The 19,189-nt window shown below is 39.3% G+C and overlaps 2 protein-coding genes across 3 annotated transcripts; one reads left to right on the top strand and one right to left on the bottom strand.

The window, feature by feature from the left end:
* The first annotated feature begins 4,722 nt into the window (after positions 1–4,722).
* On the top strand, positions 4,723–9,556 carry LOC148849298 (uncharacterized). The gene is made up of 3 exons (XM_088951673.1): positions 4,723–5,136; positions 8,220–8,550; positions 8,654–9,556. Exons 1-3 carry the CDS (start codon positions 5,059–5,061, stop codon positions 9,214–9,216), a joined length of 972 nt encoding a protein of 323 aa, XP_088807799.1. The 5' UTR covers positions 4,723–5,058; the 3' UTR covers positions 9,217–9,556.
* A 2,023-nt stretch (positions 9,557–11,579) lies between these two features.
* LOC148849297 (protein kinase STUNTED-like) lies at positions 11,580–17,587 on the bottom strand. Of its 2 annotated transcripts, XM_088951265.1 has the most exons (11): positions 17,300–17,587; positions 16,655–16,941; positions 16,486–16,559; positions 16,291–16,409; positions 16,078–16,193; positions 15,448–15,987; positions 15,102–15,350; positions 14,467–14,627; positions 14,121–14,357; positions 13,260–13,409; positions 11,580–12,025 (listed from the first exon to the last, which is right to left on the bottom strand). In XM_088951265.1, exons 2-11 carry the CDS (start codon positions 16,806–16,808, stop codon positions 11,783–11,785), a joined length of 2,043 nt encoding a protein of 680 aa, XP_088807391.1. In that variant the 5' UTR covers positions 16,809–16,941; positions 17,300–17,587; the 3' UTR covers positions 11,580–11,782. The 2 variants fall into 2 exon arrangements, with proteins under 2 accessions (XP_088807391.1, XP_088807390.1); XM_088951264.1 differs by lacking the exon at positions 17,300–17,587 and having other exon boundaries at positions 16,655–17,297.
* Positions 17,588–19,189: the final 1,602 nt, after the last annotated feature.

Raw genomic sequence — 19,189 nt, 5'->3', positions numbered from 1 at the left:
TGTGGACTCCCCACACTAGGTCAGTACCCCAAGCACGGGGAGTGGGGGACAATTGATGTAGGTTGTTTTGGCCCGACCTCATAGCACGGGGGCACGTGGACATGACCTGGTATAAGTGACAACTCAACATGATAGTCTGGCCACAAATTGGCATAACGAGCTTGCCAAGGCCTGACCAAATGACTTGACGGGTGTGACCACTCGCCGAGAAGCAAGGCCCAGCTCGCCCCGAGCCTGAGGGTGGAGTGCCCTGAGCCCCCCCTGTGCAAAGGGACCCGAGCTCCTCCTAAGGGACTTCGAGCTCTCCCTTCCTAAGAAGGGAGCACCCTGGCTTTTGGCTAAGTGTCCTGAGAGAGAAACACCTTGGGACAACACCATTGAGACTCCTGTTATTACTTGCTTAAGGCTCGTCTCCAGTGCGAGCACCTCAATGCCGAGGCAAACCAGCCCCAGGTGGTTTGGTGCACAGTAGCTTGGCAGCCTGCTGGGGAGATCTACCTGACATCCGTACCTGCCGGATCTGGTGGCAGCGCCCGCATCCCTTGCCAGGCGTCATTCTACCTACCGTCTCTCAAAAGCATGGCACGCCTGACGAGTCCGTACCTTGCAACAGCAGCCTGCACCTGCCACCCCAACACTGGCATTAACGGCTAGGGCAGTGATAGTTACACCTGATGTGACTGAGCTCCGGTATAAAAGGACCTCGACCCTCACGAAGCAAAGGTATTGAGGCTAGCACTTTCAACATTCTTAACTCTCTGTGTCTTCTTTGAATTTTCCTCAGAGTTCTAACTTAGCCACCGGAGTGTTACCGCCGGGAGAGCTCCCCGGGAACCCTTCACGTTCCTCTTCATCTTGGGTGCCGTCTGCTACAGCTAGGAGCCAAGTTTCAGCTAGCTAGGAGTGCCCAAATCATGTTGCATCAATTATTATTATTATTATTATTATTATTATTATTTTCTCTGTTGCCTGAAACAAATTGCTAGAACGGTTTAGGGGTGATAGACATTAGGGTTCTCGTCCTCCCCAAGTAGGTTATTGACTAAAGGAAAGGTGTGACAGGAAATTCCCAATACCACCCCATTCGTTGAAGCTCAATACGAAAGAGAATGGCGCCTTGGTGCTTCTAGAACTGTGACTCTTGGATCCGAACTCAACCAAGTCTCTACCCCTCTTCTAATTCGATGAACAGTAGCTGATTGGTGCCAAGAGAAGCATGAAGGGGGGAATCCAATATTGTTACACTCATTGGCCTCCGATATGAATACTTTTTTTTTTTTTTGCGGGTAAAGTTTCTTGTTCTATTATTAATTCAAAGCTTGTACATCAGAATAATCTAGAAGATGGTGTCTTTCTATTTCTCCATGAAAACAAGCTTTGTATGCTAAGAGGTGAGCTAGTTTGTTTTTTGCACGAGGGATATATACAAATTCTATTGACTGAAAGTGTTGCGTCTTGGCTTGAATGGTACCCTAGTGAAGTTGATCCACCTGTGAGCGATCAAGAGAATGGTTCTTGAGTTTTTTGACCTGTCCTTCAGTATCTAAGTGATTGCAATTGTGACGGATTGTTGATTCCAAATCTTGAATTAGAGCTCTAGTTTTTGCATCATTGCTCCCATTTTCTTTGCATGCTATTCCTTGTGCTTCCTAGATTGTTTTTGATTCTGAACTCTTGAGTACATATCCAATTTTTGGATGACCTGATTTTTCATCAAATGAGTCGTCTGTGAACAAGGTATACGAGGGAGTGACTGGATTCGACCTCATGTCAGGGTGCTCATTCTCTTCTTCTGCAGTTTCTGGATATTCTTTGAGGATGTTGCAGGATGATTCAATGATTCTCAAGGGGTGATTTTTTTTTTTCTTTTGAAAGATCCATTTATTCCTTGCTTCCCATAACTTGTATAGTATCACATGGAATTCGGAGAACATGTAGACTTTCTCCATTTGACTTCCAATATGAATACTTGGGAGTCGGGGAAGATGATACCAAATGAGTTCAGATTAAATCAAATTTGGTTAAGCATTTTGTGGTTAAACTAGAAACAATGAAAAAATAAATAAATAAATATTTGATAATGGTGGTAGCCGATAGATAGGTCAAACTATCACGAAATTCAATAGCAAAATTGAGTTTTCTAGAGCATTTTTCACTCTGCTTGTATTGTCTAGTGTTTCAAAAACTGCTACTTGTTAGATTGAATTCAACCTTGCTATTTCGGTTAAGAGGAAGTGACATTCGCTCTAACAGGGGAGAGGGGTGCCTAACACCTTCCCTCTCCCCTTCCTGGCTTACCCGGATTGCCTTATTTTGATGACGGAGTCCCCATAAATCAAAAGCTATTTAGTTTGAACACTGGGAGTCCCATCACTCCCTTTCTCTACTATGATGGGTGGTGACTCCAATAGTTCAGCCACGAAGTGCGTCACTTTCCTGTGCCCACAACTAGCTTACATGAATAACATTTGGAATAGTGTTTTGTGATTCACCTCTACTTGCAATAGTTTCCCAAAACCTTTGGCCCTATATTATAAGAGTTTTAGAAGGGTTTCAATGCAAGATTTAGAAAATTTGAATGCCTAACCTCATCAAACTTCCATACTTGTGTGGATGTTATAGAGTGGTTAGATTCTTGTTCTTTTGTCATAATCTTATTGGCTAAATGGTTCAAATTCCCTCCATCTTTACATTCTTAAAGCAACAATAATCAATTAGTAAAGTTCTAAAGAAATCAAATTAAACAAGTTATAAAATACTTGTGTAGCGCATTTTTCAATAGATTGGTCCTTCGTTGGTCTATTCTCTTGGCTATCACTTTCTGTAAGGCATTTTTTGGCCTTTTTTTTTGAAGAGTGCACATTGGAAAACTCGTGCTTAAATCCTTTCACATGTTTTACAAGCCCATCTCCCATAGAACTAGAATACTTGAATTTGTATGTCAGTATTTTCAACTTGTGTACCATCAAAATCTATGTAAAGAGATCCATCAACTTTGGTGCCATCAAATGATATAGATGATTGCTCAACGGTTGCTTGCTTTATACACCTTGATACATCTCCCAAAAGCTTTTCTCCTGCTTGGATAGCCATCTTGTAAGCATCACCATTAGGTGAAGAATGATCCAAATTCAGCATACCACATTTCTTCAACTGTATTCATAAGCAAAATAGGATGTAAACTAGACGAATTCAGGCATTATGCCCCTTTGATTGTACAGATAAGAAAAGCAGGGGTAAACCCTTTTCTGGACTAGAAAGCCAACTATTTACTGAATGAACGACAACATAGTGGGATTGAAAACCAACTGAAATCATTCAACTTCATCAGCATTTCTACTGTTATTAGATGTACAGGCAATTGATATCATTAAGAGTAAGAAATGTTGGACCAGAAAGCCAATTGATATCATTCTTACTATTATTTGATCCATTTGTACAAGCAATCGATACCAATCATCCGATGATGTATCTCTCCCACCATTGGTTGTGAACCCACTGCTATTAACTACTTAGAATTTGGATGTATCATGGCAGAGGATGAAAACTGAAAACCAAAATACCTATGTTTTGGTTTTAGATAGGGGTGCCAATTGGACTAAATTTGGTCTAATCCGATCCAGTCTAATGTGAATCTATTATAAATAGATCAGGTCCAGTCCAATCCAATGAATATTTTGGACTGGATTGATCCGATCCAATATGTCTTGTCGGTCCATCCAATCCATCCAAATTGATTTTGGACTGGCGAGGTCCAGTTCAAAACCGATCCATTGACACCCTTAGTTTAGGAAAGCAAAGGGAAGGAATAAATACTTGACGGTGATGTCATTCTTCATGAAGAATGGATAAAAGTCGAATGACCAATTTCATTTGGGAGAGCTAATGGTGTGAGAGCAAACAACCATTAGCTCTCTTCGCAAGGGTCTAGGTCTAGGGGGAACACGATTGTATTGGTATCACTTCCATAAACATGGGTAGAGTGTGTGGCTTTAGTAATGCTTGGATTGAAAGAGATTCTATTGTCATTGATTATCTTTCTTTTACATAGAGAAGGAAATCAAGTAGCAGACAGGATAGCAAATGTTTTTTTTTTTTTTTTTTGTTTGTGGACTTGGGTATAAAATTTTCCCTTAGGTTGTGTTTGGTTGCAGTGTAAATTTATTTGCACTAGTACAAATGCATAGGAGTGCAAATGTAAAAAATGCAAATTCTTGTGTAATTTTATCTTGGGTTTTACTTTATTCTGCTTCATGTCTTAATTTACTTCATTTGTACTGTAATCAAATAAAATGAGCTAAAATTTAAAATAAAAATAGGTCAAAATTTACATTCAAATCATTTACACTACCATGATTTTGCATCAGTATAAATTTATTTGCATTGCAACTAAACACAGGCTTTATCTTATGTTTGCTCAATAGACATATGATTGGTTAGGTTTTTTTATTAAAAAGAATTAGGCGAAGAAATGAAGTACATCGCTTAAATTTAGGAAATAGGAAAATTGGGTAAAGAAGTGTAGAGATATCGGGCCAGCCCAAAGTAGAGTTAACCCGAGCCCCACCCAATCCGGCCCGACTTGCAGCCTTGGGCCCTGGCAAGGATTTCAGCTCAGCAGGTTTTGTGAATTTGTGGGATGAAAGGGCAAAAAGGTAAAAAACAGAGCGTGCCGAAGCGGGACGACCTTGCGGCTATATATACCCCTAGTGGGGAATTCCAGGGAAAATACGAAGGTGTTTCTTCATATCGCTTTTCTTTCTCTTGCGATCTAGAAACCCTAACCCTGGTAGGGCTTCTATTATCGCGCCAAGATTTCTGTTGATCTCTATTTGAATCATCTTCCGATGGATTTTCGGTCCGATGCGCTTTTTCTAGACGAGCTTAAGCCCTAGAATTTTTTGTTATTAGGGTTGATTGCATCTATTTCTGGACGGAGAAAATTTGCCCAAACTTTCCCTCTTGCAGACGATCAGCAGAAGATTGTGGTTGACTACACAGTGTTGATAAGCTTTGTTCTTGTTATTCTGAGGCGATTGTATTGTTACGTCCTGAACGATGTCTCGATGCTTTCCTTATCCTCCACCTGGGTATGAGAGGAAGAGCGGTGCCGACGCTCTAACTGAATCGATTAAGGTTTGTTGAGCATTCATGCAGTGTTGATTTTTGCGTTTATGCTCGACTGCTTTTTTCGGTTCGCAAACGTGATTGGAATCGAATCTCGGCTATCCTTTTTGTACACTGAATATATGATTTGCAATTGGTTAATTATGTAATGGATGATCTACATAGATGTGTGTTTTTGAACTCAGGAGGACAATAAAGATCTTACTTCCTACCCATTTGTTTTTGGCCTTTGCGGAGTATGTACAGACTTCAGGATGGTTTTCTTTCAACATCTCTTAAAATAGAGAAAATAAAAAACAAGGATGATTTTGGTTAAGGGAGAGTGTGCTTTATCTGTAGAGCTTGAGATGTGTGGTTATTTGAATCGGTTGCATATTATACTAAAGTTCGGGATCTTTTGGCTCATTGTTGGGGCCTTTTATTTCTACATGCTTTTATCCTTGTGCACAAGTTATAGAAATTTATTTAAGACAAAGGAAAAGCAATATAAGGTTTCTTTCATGATTATATAATGTTAATTACAAAATAAAACTTAAGAGCTATGCTATTGCCTTTATTAGAATATTAATTTTGAGGCAATTTGATACCCTGTTCTTGTTGCTGAAGTGGGCATGTTCATTGCTTAATAAACGTTCAACATGCCTTGTTTCATATATTTGAGTAGGATTCTTCCTACCTACACTCTCTGTTGTACTACTATTTTATACTTCAATCGAAGTGATTTTGATGGCACATTATGATGTTGTCCAAACTTTATTCATTGGTATCTACTATTTGTCTCGTTCAAGGGTATGAATTAAGTCAGTCCCATTAACATGCCACATGGGAACTAACCAACCAGGTTTTTTGACATGCAACCATATCCAGACCTTTGTGTTCTGAGTACTTGCGGTATCTCACGGCGTTATGTCAATTTTGTTACCAAGGGTTGCTTGTAATACTGCAACTCAAAGGTTCCCCAATGAGTTACTTGTCAATTCTGTGTAATCAAAAGATGATCTTACTTCGGCCCTATTACAGAGTGTAAACAGGCATATGTGTAACAATTACTTGCTGTTTCTCGTTTATAGCATTGTCGGAAACTTAGCTTAATATCAAAGTCAGGTGGCTCTGGGAACTTCATGAATAGAGCCGCAACTTTTGGCAAGGCATTGTTTTGGATGTTTATGTTGTTTGAAATGGCAGTTTCATTTTATTGTGTATGCCTCAGGTTCATGTATTAATGTATTATTTATTACAAATGAGTTGCAGGTTCTGGTTAGCATGCCTGAGAAAGCATTGCACTAGCTTTCTTTTCCGTTTCAGGTTTATATTTTTGATATTGGGTGTGATTGCTTTAATTTGACTTTGTGAATACAAACAGGATTTGTGCAACTGGAGGTGCATGCAGGTTATGGTTCAGTGACTCTGGATTTTCTGCACATTTATTTAATTCTTTTTCAGTGTTGGAATCTATAGATTTCCAATATAAAGAGGATTGACTTTTTGATTGGTTTTGATAAATACGAATTCAGGATGGGATCTCCTTAGTTTGCAGCAAGCTTCATGACATCATTGGTTTCTAATTGTGGGTTTCTATGAGCTTTATGGTTGTGTGGCCCTCTGCAAATCTATACTTGAAGTTGGACGGGTGTTGGATCTAATATGAAATCAAGGAGTGTCAAAGCAAAATATCCTATGTCCATAAAAAATGAGTTGGAGCCAGGGGTGTTGAAAATGCACCTCAATTCCAGCAAATATTACTGAAATGGTGGGCTCAGGGAAGTAGAGTGTCTGATGATAGACCAAAATATTGGCCGAGTAGTGTAAGCTTGAATACAAGTGAGGCATACAAGTCATACAAGTCATCTTATGTTATCCAGGGTCACTTTTACCTCTTTACTAGCTGCAAATAGTGCCTTTTGGCAGGACTTTTGACTGGCATCAACATTTTTGGGCTATTAGAAGGGTTGAAGATGTTTTGTCTTCTTGCTGCCTATATTGAGTGCATATTTCCATGACCAAAGTTCAAAGGCATTGGATGGGTGTTGACCTGCTGACCTTTTTGATATGTGACGTGCACAGAAACATGAGAAGGAAGGATAAGTTTGTGTTATAAGCTGCTTCAGTTTTTTGCAGCCTTGTAGCCTATTTCTTTCACATTCTCTAATATGAAGTTACACAAATCTGATGAGTAGATTTATTCCTACCAAGCAGGTCTTATTCCAGCAGAAGTATATTTTCTGAAGTTGATTTGTTGGCCATGGTGATGCAGGGAAGGAATAAATGGACCAAATAAGAATTTCATACTTTGAGATCATATTGTTTGGGGCTTTAGGAATGCTAGTCTATTCAATGGCTTTGGGTTACTACCAAGTTTTCTACTTTGACTTGTGCAAAGTGGTATCCCGGGCTCACTAGCTGTGCCTCTGTACCTCAGTTTTTCATGGTGCTTAATTTTGTGGAATCAAGGTTCAAAGTATCGATACTTATTGTATCGGTACTTAGAAGCACCTAAAACACTTTTTTTTTCAAATTTTGGTTTTTAAGGAAGCTAAAAATGGGTTTTTCTTTATTAAAAGCAGGTGGGGTTCTGAAACACCTGTTTACAGGACAGGTGTTTCGGGGCTATCTTTTTCAAAAGATACAATATGATACACCCGATATGGGGCGTATATCGAGTGTATCGTATCGATACTTTAAACCATGTGTGAAATAGATTCTAAATATTTAGGTCTCAAGTTATTGGGATGCTGAATGAAGCTTCTTTTTTTCTTAATTTAGAATATTTTCTGCACTCTGATTTCAGCACCTACTGTCTTGCAACAGTGTAGTTTAAACTCAAACTGTGTTTACTCCTTTGACTATGGATTGCTTGTCATCCTCCTTGAATAGTTTTTCTGTGGTAGGATGGAGTATGCGATATAGAGTCCTTGTAAATCTCTAAATACCTAATGTAATGAACTGGAATGATTTTATGCTGCATCTTAATAAGCTTAGTTTTCTCCTGAAATTTCAATTTTTCTCCATGAACTTGGTTGTTCCTTGTTTCCTTTTGTCTAGCTGCTTTGGTATGTTAAAATGATGATTACCCTGGTGTTATGACTATCCAGAGAGAAAAGGACAAAGCTAAGAAAGAAAGAAGGAAAGAGAAGAAGAGAGAAAAGGAAGAAAAGAAGGAGAAAGACAGAACCAGGGACAAAGGGGAGGTTGGAAAGAAGCATAATGACGAAAAGAAGCACAAGAAGGGCAAAGTAGATCAGAAGGGGGGAGAGCATCCGAAGAACATTCAAGATGACAGCGAACAGTTGGAGAAGAGTGTCCTTACTGAAGATCATGGACAGGCTGCTGTTTCTCAGAACGTCTATGACTCTTCTGACAGCACCGGGAACAGCCACAAGAGGAAAAGGCTTAGCTCGCCCTCTGATGGCAGCCAAAACAACGGTTAGTGTGTTTCTTTTATCTACTCTCTACAACTTGTGCTTAATGGGGTTTGTTGTTTCTTGGAGGCGCTGACATTCTTGAAATTCTTTTTGTTAATGTAAAGGGAGCATTCTGCGAATTAGGTTGCCCTTGATGAAACACAAGGAGCCAGAAGCATTACCCAGCAAGGCAGTTTCTTCTTGTAATTCTATAGGGTCTGATGTTGTTGCACAAGGGAGGTGTGAAGTTGCTCATAGATCCGGAAAGGAGCAAGCTTGTTCTTCTTCGTGTAGAATCGAGACTGATACTGCTGTGCAAAATAGTCATGTGAAGGCTTCAAGTTCCAGTATAGAACTGCCATGCTCCACTTCCAGCATTGGAATTGTTGCCCAGGACAAGGCCCCATCTTCTACATGCGGCGTCCCTAAAAGAGATAAAATAAAAAAAGAATTACAAAAATACAGGGACTTAATTGAGAATTGGGTGCCACCACCTATTCAGAGAGAGTATGCCGAGTTTGATGATCAAGACTGGCTCTTTGAACTGAAGCCCCATGGCAGGCACGAGGCAAAGAGAGTAAAGGTTGATAGTGGTAGTTTGTGTCGTGGAAGCTCAGATCTATGGCCGCAGGCCTGTTACTTGCCGGAGGTGGATGTATATGCATTGCCATATACAGTTCCTTTTTGAGGTTTTTTGATTTTGGCCAGATGGTGGAGACGAATTGTTGGCGATTGGGGTTTTTATATTGTCAACATCTGGGTGGTTTTACACCAGTACAGCGCCATGCGCGTAGCTCCAGCCTCTCCAGCTCGTTGTCGTTGCAGTTTTTGGGCGGAGGGGATGTTGAGGATTGGGAAGGAATGGGAGGCGGCGGGCTGTTTGCTTGTAGAAAGAGCAAATTCATCTTCTTCCAATTGATACCAGGGAAAAGAAAGATCAAATTCATGTTATACCACTGCACAAGCACAACTCGTTCTTTATGTCATCAATATATAAAGCAAATTAAATATTCAATTTGCAGCTTCAATGATGTTTTTGTGCTGCATGCGTCGTAGTATCGTATGGTGTTGCCTTTTCTTTTATCTTCTTTATCCCTTCTGCGTTCTGCCTATCGGTGTGCTTTATTTTTGGAGAGGGTGGATTGTTCGGATTAGAGCAATTTTGGTTTCTACTTTCTAGGGCAACCTAATTGACTTTGGATTTGACTTGAATTAGCAGTTTGATTGTTTCTGCATCCAGCCCTGTAGTATAATTTTTAGAAATACAGAAGCACTCAAACTTCTTCCATCGCAAAAAGACGTTTTTTGTTTATTTATTCATTCATTCATTCATAGGTTTCAATGGAAATTTCAATCCGCATTTTCAGAATAGAAAGTATATTAGATTCAGACGTGCGTTTGTTTTTAGCGAATCATTGTTTTTTTGGGTTGTTGTTGCTGAACTTTTGTTGGAAGATTTTGATTCTCAAACCCAGAATATGCAATCATTATAGATTGATGTCTTTGTTTCCTTCAAAACGCTTAAAGGCCTCCCATTTTTAGACATTGGCTATCAGTGCCAACTGTCGGGAGACCATGAGAATGTACGTAAATAATGAACGATACGGATGGTGAATTGGAATAGCCAATGTGCAAAATTTTAGAGGGTTTGGCGTGGGAAGTGATATGGTGGACATAATAAACTAGCAGTAGCAAGAAATTGTGATATATTGCGTTTCCACCCATGCTTCTATCTTTTAACCAATGTTTTAAAAACCAGACCCGGACACAGAACTGGTTTGGGAATCAGTTTCCAGGTTGAATGGTCTGACTTTTGGGTTCAAATAGATTTGTTCGTTCTGATTTAAATATAAAAAGTAAATAAAATAAAAATGGTCAAAAATCATTGTCTAGATTAATGGTTCGATCAGTGGATCACCGACCAAACCATCAGTTTTTCATCAAAAAGTGGTTTTAGAGTGAAACGGAACCAATTATCTGACCCCTGGTTATCCAGTCTGACCGTTCGGTCTGATTTGATTTTCAAAACCATGCTTTAATTGTTTCTTAAAGTTAAGCTGGTATGATTTTTCAGAGTCTGGATCTGCTGAACCACGACACATATCTGGCCACACGCATCCAACTATACATCGGGAATTTTGGTTTTATAGTACAACCAATGTTCCTGACGTGTTGTGTGGCAGGATGCGTGTGGTCATTAATGTGATACAAGCTCTCATTTTCAAGCTTTTATTCAAAAGGATAAATATAATAATCATCTTAACCCTCAGAAAGCTAAGGTTGAACCAATTGTTAAGCCAACTCAACAACATGACCAGATGAGATCACCCCAATCTGTGTCATAAAACATTTTAAACTCCAATTACACTACATTTTAATGGGTCTATAAAAGAACAGGAGTATTCCTACAACCTTAGGTGATTACACATTTAAGCATTTCTCTTGGTAGGGACAAGGTGGTTGGGTGGGTGTTGGGAGGGGTAAAGCTTGGTGTCAATCGCTGTATGATGATGGAATACAACATAGCGGTAGAGTCGGGTTAGAAGAGATCACATCTCCGCCCTACAAACACATCTCCGCCCTACAATGCACCACAGTACATCCTGCCATGCATTAGAAACATCTCCTGATGATAGTACCAAAACTGATGATATGTCATTGAAATATGCTCTCAATACATGGTGAGAATGTGCTGTCGGGCGGCCCCTTGTAAGACGGAGATGTGAACTCCAATTAGAACTGTTAATGTTAGATTTGATTGGATTCGAATCATAAAAAACTGTCACATATAAAATATGTACATGCTTATTAATTATTAATTTATTATTAAACGAGGCAAATCAGATTTGGAGCAGTTTTTGAACTTCTAAGCAGCTGGTGGGATTCCCCTAAGCCAGCGCAACTTTTTTTTTTTTTTTAATGCTGTGATTTTTTTCTGTAAAATGTAAACTTTTTACAACTGAAATATTTCTATCCTTTCACAGTAAAAGATTTGTATTCAACCTCTTCCAGTTAATTCTGATGTAATTTTAATTGTAAAAGGGGAAAATATAGTTCCAAATATTTTAACCTGAAAAAATTTCCAGTAATTAATTTTACATTGAAACAAACAGATTACAGAGCTGGATCTTGATGCGTGTAATATGAACCCACTATTGGGTCCAACGTTTTTTCTTTCCTCAAATGTACAAAAACTACAAATTACACAAAAACTTGTTTAAAGAGAGAGAGAGAATGGTTGTTGGAGGTTGAAGCTAATCAAAACTAGATGAACGACTCCAACGTCCCTTCAAATAATCCTTTTGGTCCACGCTGCTGAAAGATGTAATTGTGACATCATCATCATCCACATCAAGCAATGCAAGGCCTAGAAGTGACTCAGCACTTGATTCCGGATAAACTTCTTCATCATCTTGGTTATCCCACTCTGTCCCATCATTGCCACAGGATTTCGCCCACTCCTCCACATCCTTGTTCCCTTTTAGAAGTTTCATTATCTGTCATAGGTGACACCCAATTATGTGTCATTTCTCTTTCTTTACCCAGACATTCCAACTCTCAAATCTCAACAGTCTGCTTAAAAAGGTTTGGCTTGGCTCCAGAAATCAAAATTGATAGTTAAATGTTACGTGTTAGTCAATAAATTTTTCTTGGCCTTACAGTCTGCACTCATTTAAGTTAGGGCTACCAGTGGGTAATTGCCCCATGAATTTTGGGGTAGAGACAGGTTTTGAGTACAGGTAGGATATGGTATTAAGGATAAATCCTACCCTCTCTCATCCATATATAATTGGAAATCATATAAATTTTATGTATTAAATGTTGAATTTAATAATATTGATAATCACAAGTTTATGTATTTTTTATATGTATTAATCCAATAATTGTAAATTTTATTATTTATTTATATTATTTTACTTATTTATTGTTTTTATATAATAAGAAATAATATGAAATTAAATTCGGATTCTAATAAGAAAGGATAGGGTGAGAGGGGGTTTTGCATTTTCATATGCGAAGAGGATTTGGATTCTCAAAATCCAACCTACCATGGGTTCTGCAGCAGGCATAAATGAGGACATTTAGGGAAATGGAAAAGGTTTAGAATTTACAAAACCCTTCTCAAACCTGCCTAGGGCAGTCAATGTGTCAGGTCCGACCCGATGGACCTGATAGACCCAAATCGATTGGGCTAGTTCTGGTTCTAGGAACTGGAACTGAGTCCTGATAGTGTCCCGATTATTATTGGTTGAAAACCGGTTCCACCCAATCCTAAACCGGTTCAGACCCAACCCGAGCTATATTAATATAATACATAATATATATAATTAAATTATATAATAACATAATATATATTTTTAATATTTAATATATTAAACATATTTATTATTGTTATAATCAGATTCCCAAGAATTGATCGATTTGGTTTTGGGTCTGAAAATTACAGATCCTATTGGCTCTGGTTCGGTTCCAGTCTTCAGTATTTCCTATCAGATCACTTCCGGTTTTAGTTGGTTCCAACTCAGACCCGACCCATTGACAGCCCTAAACTTCCCCCGTTGACATTCCTATTCCTAGCCCCTATAATGCAGATGAAGATCAAACTAAGGGGTTGTAGTTGTACTACACAAAGTCATTGGTGTGTTTGCACCAAAATAGATAACATTAATACAGCTCATGAAAGAGACAATTCATGTACCATGCATCCATTGACAAGGAATAAACTGATACCTGACTCATATTGGGACGAAGACGAGCTGTCCTTGTAATGCACAGTCCTGCTGCGAGAACCATTCTCTGCATCTGAGCCTCGTCGAATTTTCCTTCCAGATTAGGATCCACTAGTCCTTCCAAATCCCCGGTTTTGAGTATTGGTTTTGCCTGGAATGTCCAAAAGCATTAGTAACCTTTGGAGGTGAAAGGCTGAAGTGACGAAATCTTTCTTTAAGATGGTGTTTAGTAATGATGGGCTTTTTTTTAGAGCATCAGGCGTTTAACAGAAAAACGCCAAAAGAGATGTTTGGTTGAGCCCTTTTTTGATAAATCTATTTCTCAATTTATGTGAGAGCCATACCATTTATCAGAAAAAAAAATATTACAAATAGTATCTTTCATTTTCAGGGTCTTTTTTACTGTTTAGTTTATAAGACATCTATGAAATCAGATTTTGTCCCAATTTTCAAGATAAACATGATGATATCAAATATATCCTAAATTTAGTATATGTTTGGTATCTATGTTGCATACATAATGCGGTTTTCTTAGAAATCATTGTCTTTTTTTTTTGTTTGGAGATATTGCTGCCAAGTAAAACGTTTTTGGGGCAAAAGTAACATCTTCTGTTACAGTAATATCCATTATAAGAAGTCCATATCACTGCTACATCATATCTTTATTGGCATCAACAAGCTCCAAATTGAGAAAACATCGAATTCCATGACTTCTCAATTTCCACGACATGGTTTGAAGCACCATTTTTTATGGAAAAACAGTTTCAAACATGTTACTGTTTTCTTGACCGGAGCACTGATTTTTCCAACGTAACACTGATGTTGATACCAAACACCACCTTAAATTGAAGTACACTCTTACCCAAATGACCAAACTCTCTTGTCCCATGGGAGTAGTCCCTGTACCGCCGATTGCCTTTCTTCCAGAAATCAGTTCAAGAAGCACCACACCGAAGGAGTAGACATCTATTCTGTCGCTAACCTTCCCGTACATGAAGTACTCTGGTGCGAGATACCCAAACGTCCCCACTACATCACTGTGGCTCTCATAATAAGGTGGAGTTGTCGGTGCCCATACAGCAAGACCGAAATCAGATAACTGTTGCAGACACAGCATGATAATGGTACCACTTCTGTTGAAATTCTGTGCAATGATTCAAACTACTAGAGCACTGTATATCTGGTAAGAGAGAGAGAAAGAGAACTACCTGCGGCTCCAAGTCATCAGAGAGAAGAATATTTGAAGACTTGACATCTCTGTGAACAACAGGCCGAGAACAATCATTGTGTAGGTAATTTAGTGCCTCTGCAACTCCAACAGCCACCTTAAATCTCACCGCCCAAGACAGTACAGTTCCATCTTTTGTACCTGATTTATGAATTAAACTCCTGTCACCATCATTTTATGAGGTAAAAGTTTACCAGAAATCCTGGACTTCACCTAACATCTTTAAATTTTTTGGTTGAAGGGTTTATTGAGATGGTATCAAAGCTTATTTGACTATGTGGTTTAGTGTTCAATTCTTCTTGCCCCATTATAATTAATTAAATTTAAGCACAAGGTGTGGGTGGGCTTATAGCCGGATGGGTTTTCGTGTGAAGAGCATGCCAGAGAGTAAAAACATATCCAACGACCTCACCTAACAATTTAAGTTTTGTTGAACGATTTCTTTAGATACCAAGTTATTGTTATCCCATTATAGTTAATTAAATTTAAGCACAAGGAACGATGGGCCTGTGATTGTCTAAAGAATAAAAACCTATTCAGGGACTTCACCTAACAGCTTAAGCTTTTAGATTTAACAGTTAATTGAAACGTGGAGCAAGTAACAGAAGCTTTTACCATGTAGATTTTCCTCCAAATTTCCCTTGGAGAAGAAATTATAAACCGAGATGAGATCGTTGTCTTCTATGAAGATCCCAATCAATGGTGTGATGTGTTTATGGTTCAATGAAGATGTGATGTCTACTTCCAAGGCAAAATCCTTCCATGCTTCTTTTGATGATTTCAAGATCTTTATTGCCACTGACTTCCCGTCGGGAAGACAGCCCTTGTAGACGCGGTTACACCCTCCCTTCCCGATCAGATGTTCTGTTGGTGAAATGATCAAATAATTAGAGAGATCCAGATGAAGAGAACAAAAACTATAACTATATAATTAAGCCTTATACTCGATGAATGCCTGAACCTGATGAGAACTGAGATCTTGAATTCTTGAGCTCCTTATGGCTGAACCATCTACAACTTGGAGAGTTTGTCCTGATGAGAAGCTCCAACTCATGAGGAACCTTCTCCCAAGCTGATAAGCAGTTGCTGTGACTCTTATCCACACAATTGCTGTTGTCTCTTCCAGAAGGATTTTCTTCTTTATCACTCTCAGAACCAATCTGGGTCTTGGGAGTGAGTGGGGGGGATCGATTTGGTAAGCTCATTACCCATTGGACAACAGACATTTTTCTAGCTTCAGCATCACTCATAGTTTCAGGAATTGCAGAAACAGCTCTTCGAAGGAGGGGCCAACCAGGCATTGATTCTGGCACATCTCTTACACGAAGAGATGATGATCTCGATGGTGGTTCATCCCATTCATGATAAATACTGAAACTGCAATCTTTCAAACTGGGTTTCTCAATCTCCGTCTCCTCTGCGTCTACTAAAGAAGGCTGTTTCTTAAGCCTGGAAATATTAACTGAATAAAAGCTCGGCCTTGGATCTCCTTTTAGGCCAACTGAAAAAAGGGGTAAAAACAAAACATTCATTCATTGCCGAAATCTGTCCAAATGGTTGAATTCATAGAGAGAACGGATCAAGTTCAAACCTGTAAGCTGGTTTGTCGAACCCCTTTCAAATACAACCTTCCCATTGTGGACAGCCAGTATGGCGGTATTCGGCGGTAAGCATTTGGCACAGTACTTGGCCATTGACACCCAACTCCTGAAAAAAATAATTTCTGCTCAGGAAAGGAGGAAGACTCCCATGATCATAAATCAAACTACTTCAAGGAAAAGGAAAAAACCTCAAATTCACTTACCCGAGAGCACGATGCCTGTTAATCCCCACAACTACTGCAATGGCAGCACATTGTTTGGCCTCTCTCACCAATGCTTTCCTAACCGAATTCCCCCGCGAGATATAGCCTGTAAGATCAACCTGAAATGGGAATGGTGAAGCTCAATAGAACTTAACAAATTCATACAATGAAAACAGAATTATAGAAATGGTATACCTGCTTCACATCACACAGGCCTTTGTAAACTTGCAGATAATCATCCAGCGAGGACTTATCTTTGGAGTGAGGATCTGAAGAGATTAAGCCATTGAAAATTCTCAGGTTTAAATAAGCTGATGAAACTTCTCCCAATAAGTATCGTACAGAAGACAATAACCACCATTACCTGAATTTCGAGAAACGTTAACTGCAACCACGCGATCTCCTGGTTCAGCGACTTTAACAAGGGCCCAGCTAAGTAAGTCTCTGCTATATCCGTCGATTCGAATGCCCACCAACACGCTCTTCTTCTCTGCGGCATCCTCTGTGGTTGCTGTCATTCTTTCTTCCCTTGTCACAATTACGACAAAACGATCAAAACCTCTGCTGTTTCCTCCCTGAAGTTGCAGAATGCCTGCAAGTCTGTCCTGGTTAATACCAGGCTAGCTCTTGGAACGATGATAGTTCCAGTGTCTGCAACAAAAGGTCATTAGAGTTACTTCCCCCCCTTGTAGCATTTACAGACTCAAATTAGGACAAACAGAACAAAGCCATGACTCCCCAATGCAAGACACACTGAAAATGCTTTCCCCTGTTTATTTAATAGCAGCTATTAACAAGCTTTGGAATTAAAAATAAAAGGACAGACTAAAAATATATAGTTCTAGACAAACCCATCCCGAGATGAATGTCTCATCTTCTCGATGGATTAACAGAAACAGAGAAAGGCACATATCATCTCAGCGATGGAACCTAGAACCCGTTATGTTGAAAGGCTTCCAAAGAAGGAAAAGTGGAAAACGATAAACAGAACCCAACGACAGAAATCTACCTAATAATTGTCTCCTTCTGTCATTAAAGCCCAACATCCTTTTCAAATGAAATTGCCGCCAGAGATCATCAGCCTTACCTACTGCAACTAATACCAGGACTGAAATAAGGATTAAAAACTCAAATGGTTGTGATTTTTTATGACGATGGGGATTCATTAAACAAACGAGAAATCTTATTAAAAAAATTTGCAAGGAAAAAAAAAGGCAAAATGAAGAAAAAGAAAAAGGAATAAAGATGAGCTGATGAAAGAGATATAACAGTGGAGGTTATGAATTGTGGAATCGTCAGCTGGAGAGAGAATTCCCGCGAAATATGGACAAACGAGAGGGAGGAGGGGCAGGGGGTATGGGGTGGTGGTTCCCCTCGGCTAAATTACCGGTCATAAGTCTCGGAAAACCCATGTTAATCGGTCACTTCCTCGACCAACACAACGGCTGAGATGAGAATGCTTCACCTGCTGATGCTGTAGAGACACAGGAGGAATGGAGGATGACGTACCCAACCATATTAAGCCAACCATAACAGAAGAAAAGAAATAATTGTAAAAATGTTCAACGGGAGATAGAGAGAGAGAGGAGGGTGGCAGAAGTAGACACGCAACTCATAGTCGTAGAAATTTATTTGACTGGACTGGAGCAATGCCAACTTATTTTCTAAGCGTCGCGTTGGTCAACTCCGTATTGGATAAGGCCATAAGGTGTCAATGGACCGGTTTTGGACTGTTTGGACGGATTGGACAGACTTTAATTCGACCAATCCGGTCCAAAACATTTATTATATTTGATTGGACCGGGTCCATTCGTAATAAGTTTATATTGAATTGGGTTGGATTTGGTTAAGTCAATATCTGATTCTAAGAATATAAGTGTCAATGATTCTGTTTGAATTGAAACCAATCTAAACTAAAATAAATTTAAGCAGATTAGACGATCCAAAATGATCTAAAATACTCATTGAACTAAATTTGACATGGCCTATTTGTACCAAAACTGTTCAATTGACAAACAGCTTCACAGCTTCCAGTGCACCGTGAATCTGTTCTTGCAGTGAATTCATTTCTCCCAGTCCCAATACAGTGGGTCCCACACGATGCACAAATCCCATGTTACACGCGAAAACGAGGTGCTGAGTTGACCGGTCTGTAAGATGAAGAATTATTACAGGGTTCGACTATAACCTAACCCTTTGCCACGAGTCAGTGACAAATACACCCTGAAAAAGCGTCTTTGAACTTTCACATTGTAATAAATATTTTCTTCGTTAGATTTCAGTCGGTTAAATTCGAAAAGGATTTTAAAAGTTTTTAAACCCCCAAATTATCCTTTTCTTAGTTATTTATTTAAATGATTTATGATTTTGATTAATTTTCTAATTATAACATTTGATGAAAAGTAATTTGGCTCGACCCGTTAGTATGTACGGACGTGAAATGACCTGATGATTAGATGACATTTCAACATTTTTTAACACCTCACCAGGCCAGGTCAGCTCGGGCACCTTGGACACTTCGGCTAATACCAAGGTCTGAGTAGCTTGTGGTGTCTCGACTTGTCGAGGTGCCACATAACCCTTTTTCTATAAGCTAGTCAACCGTCTCCAATCTCTCTGAGATCATACCGCACGTTAGCAAGCCTTATCGTTATCTCGCCCGAGTCAAATAGACTCGGTAAGCCTTATCAGCTCACACAGTCTATCTTTGGGTGCAAAACGGACTCCTGGTTACGCGAGCCGGAGATCTCGGATATGTTTTTTGAGGTCTACGGTAGCTCGCCTATATAAGGGCATCACCTTTAGCCTCGCAAGGTACGTGCGATTTAGCTCTCATACTCTCATACTTACAAGCAAATTAGCTCGCTGCAACACTCTTCGCTAACTTAAACTTAAGCAT

Source organism: Nelumbo lutea, chromosome 6, assembly GCF_056320005.1.
Source record: "Nelumbo lutea isolate HS-2025 chromosome 6, American lotus-T2T, whole genome shotgun sequence".
Taxonomy (NCBI): domain Eukaryota; kingdom Viridiplantae; phylum Streptophyta; class Magnoliopsida; order Proteales; family Nelumbonaceae; genus Nelumbo; species Nelumbo lutea.
Note: the sequence above shows the minus strand (reverse complement) of the source record. Positions and strands in the feature narration are given on the sequence as shown.

Excerpts from the sequence above, each read along its gene's own strand:
- LOC148849298 (XM_088951673.1), top strand. The coding sequence starts at position 5,059 with ATGTCTCGATGCTTTCCTTATCCTCCACCTGGGTATGAGAGGAAGAGC. Across the intron at positions 5,137-8,219 it reads CTCTAACTGAATCGATTAAG|AGAGAAAAGGACAAAGCTAA; the intron begins GTTTGTTGAGCA and ends ATGACTATCCAG. Across the intron at positions 8,551-8,653 it reads TGATGGCAGCCAAAACAACG|GGAGCATTCTGCGAATTAGG; the intron begins GTTAGTGTGTTT and ends GTTAATGTAAAG.
- LOC148849297 (XM_088951265.1), bottom strand. The coding sequence starts at position 16,808 with ATGACAGCAACCACAGAGGATGCCGCAGAGAAGAAGAGCGTGTTGGTG. Across the intron at positions 16,410-16,485 it reads GCCTGTGTGATGTGAAGCAG|GTTGATCTTACAGGCTATAT; the intron begins GTATACCATTTC and ends TTCCCATTTCAG. Across the intron at positions 13,410-14,120 it reads AAGAGAGTTTGGTCATTTGG|GCAAAACCAATACTCAAAAC; the intron begins GTAAGAGTGTAC and ends TGGACATTCCAG.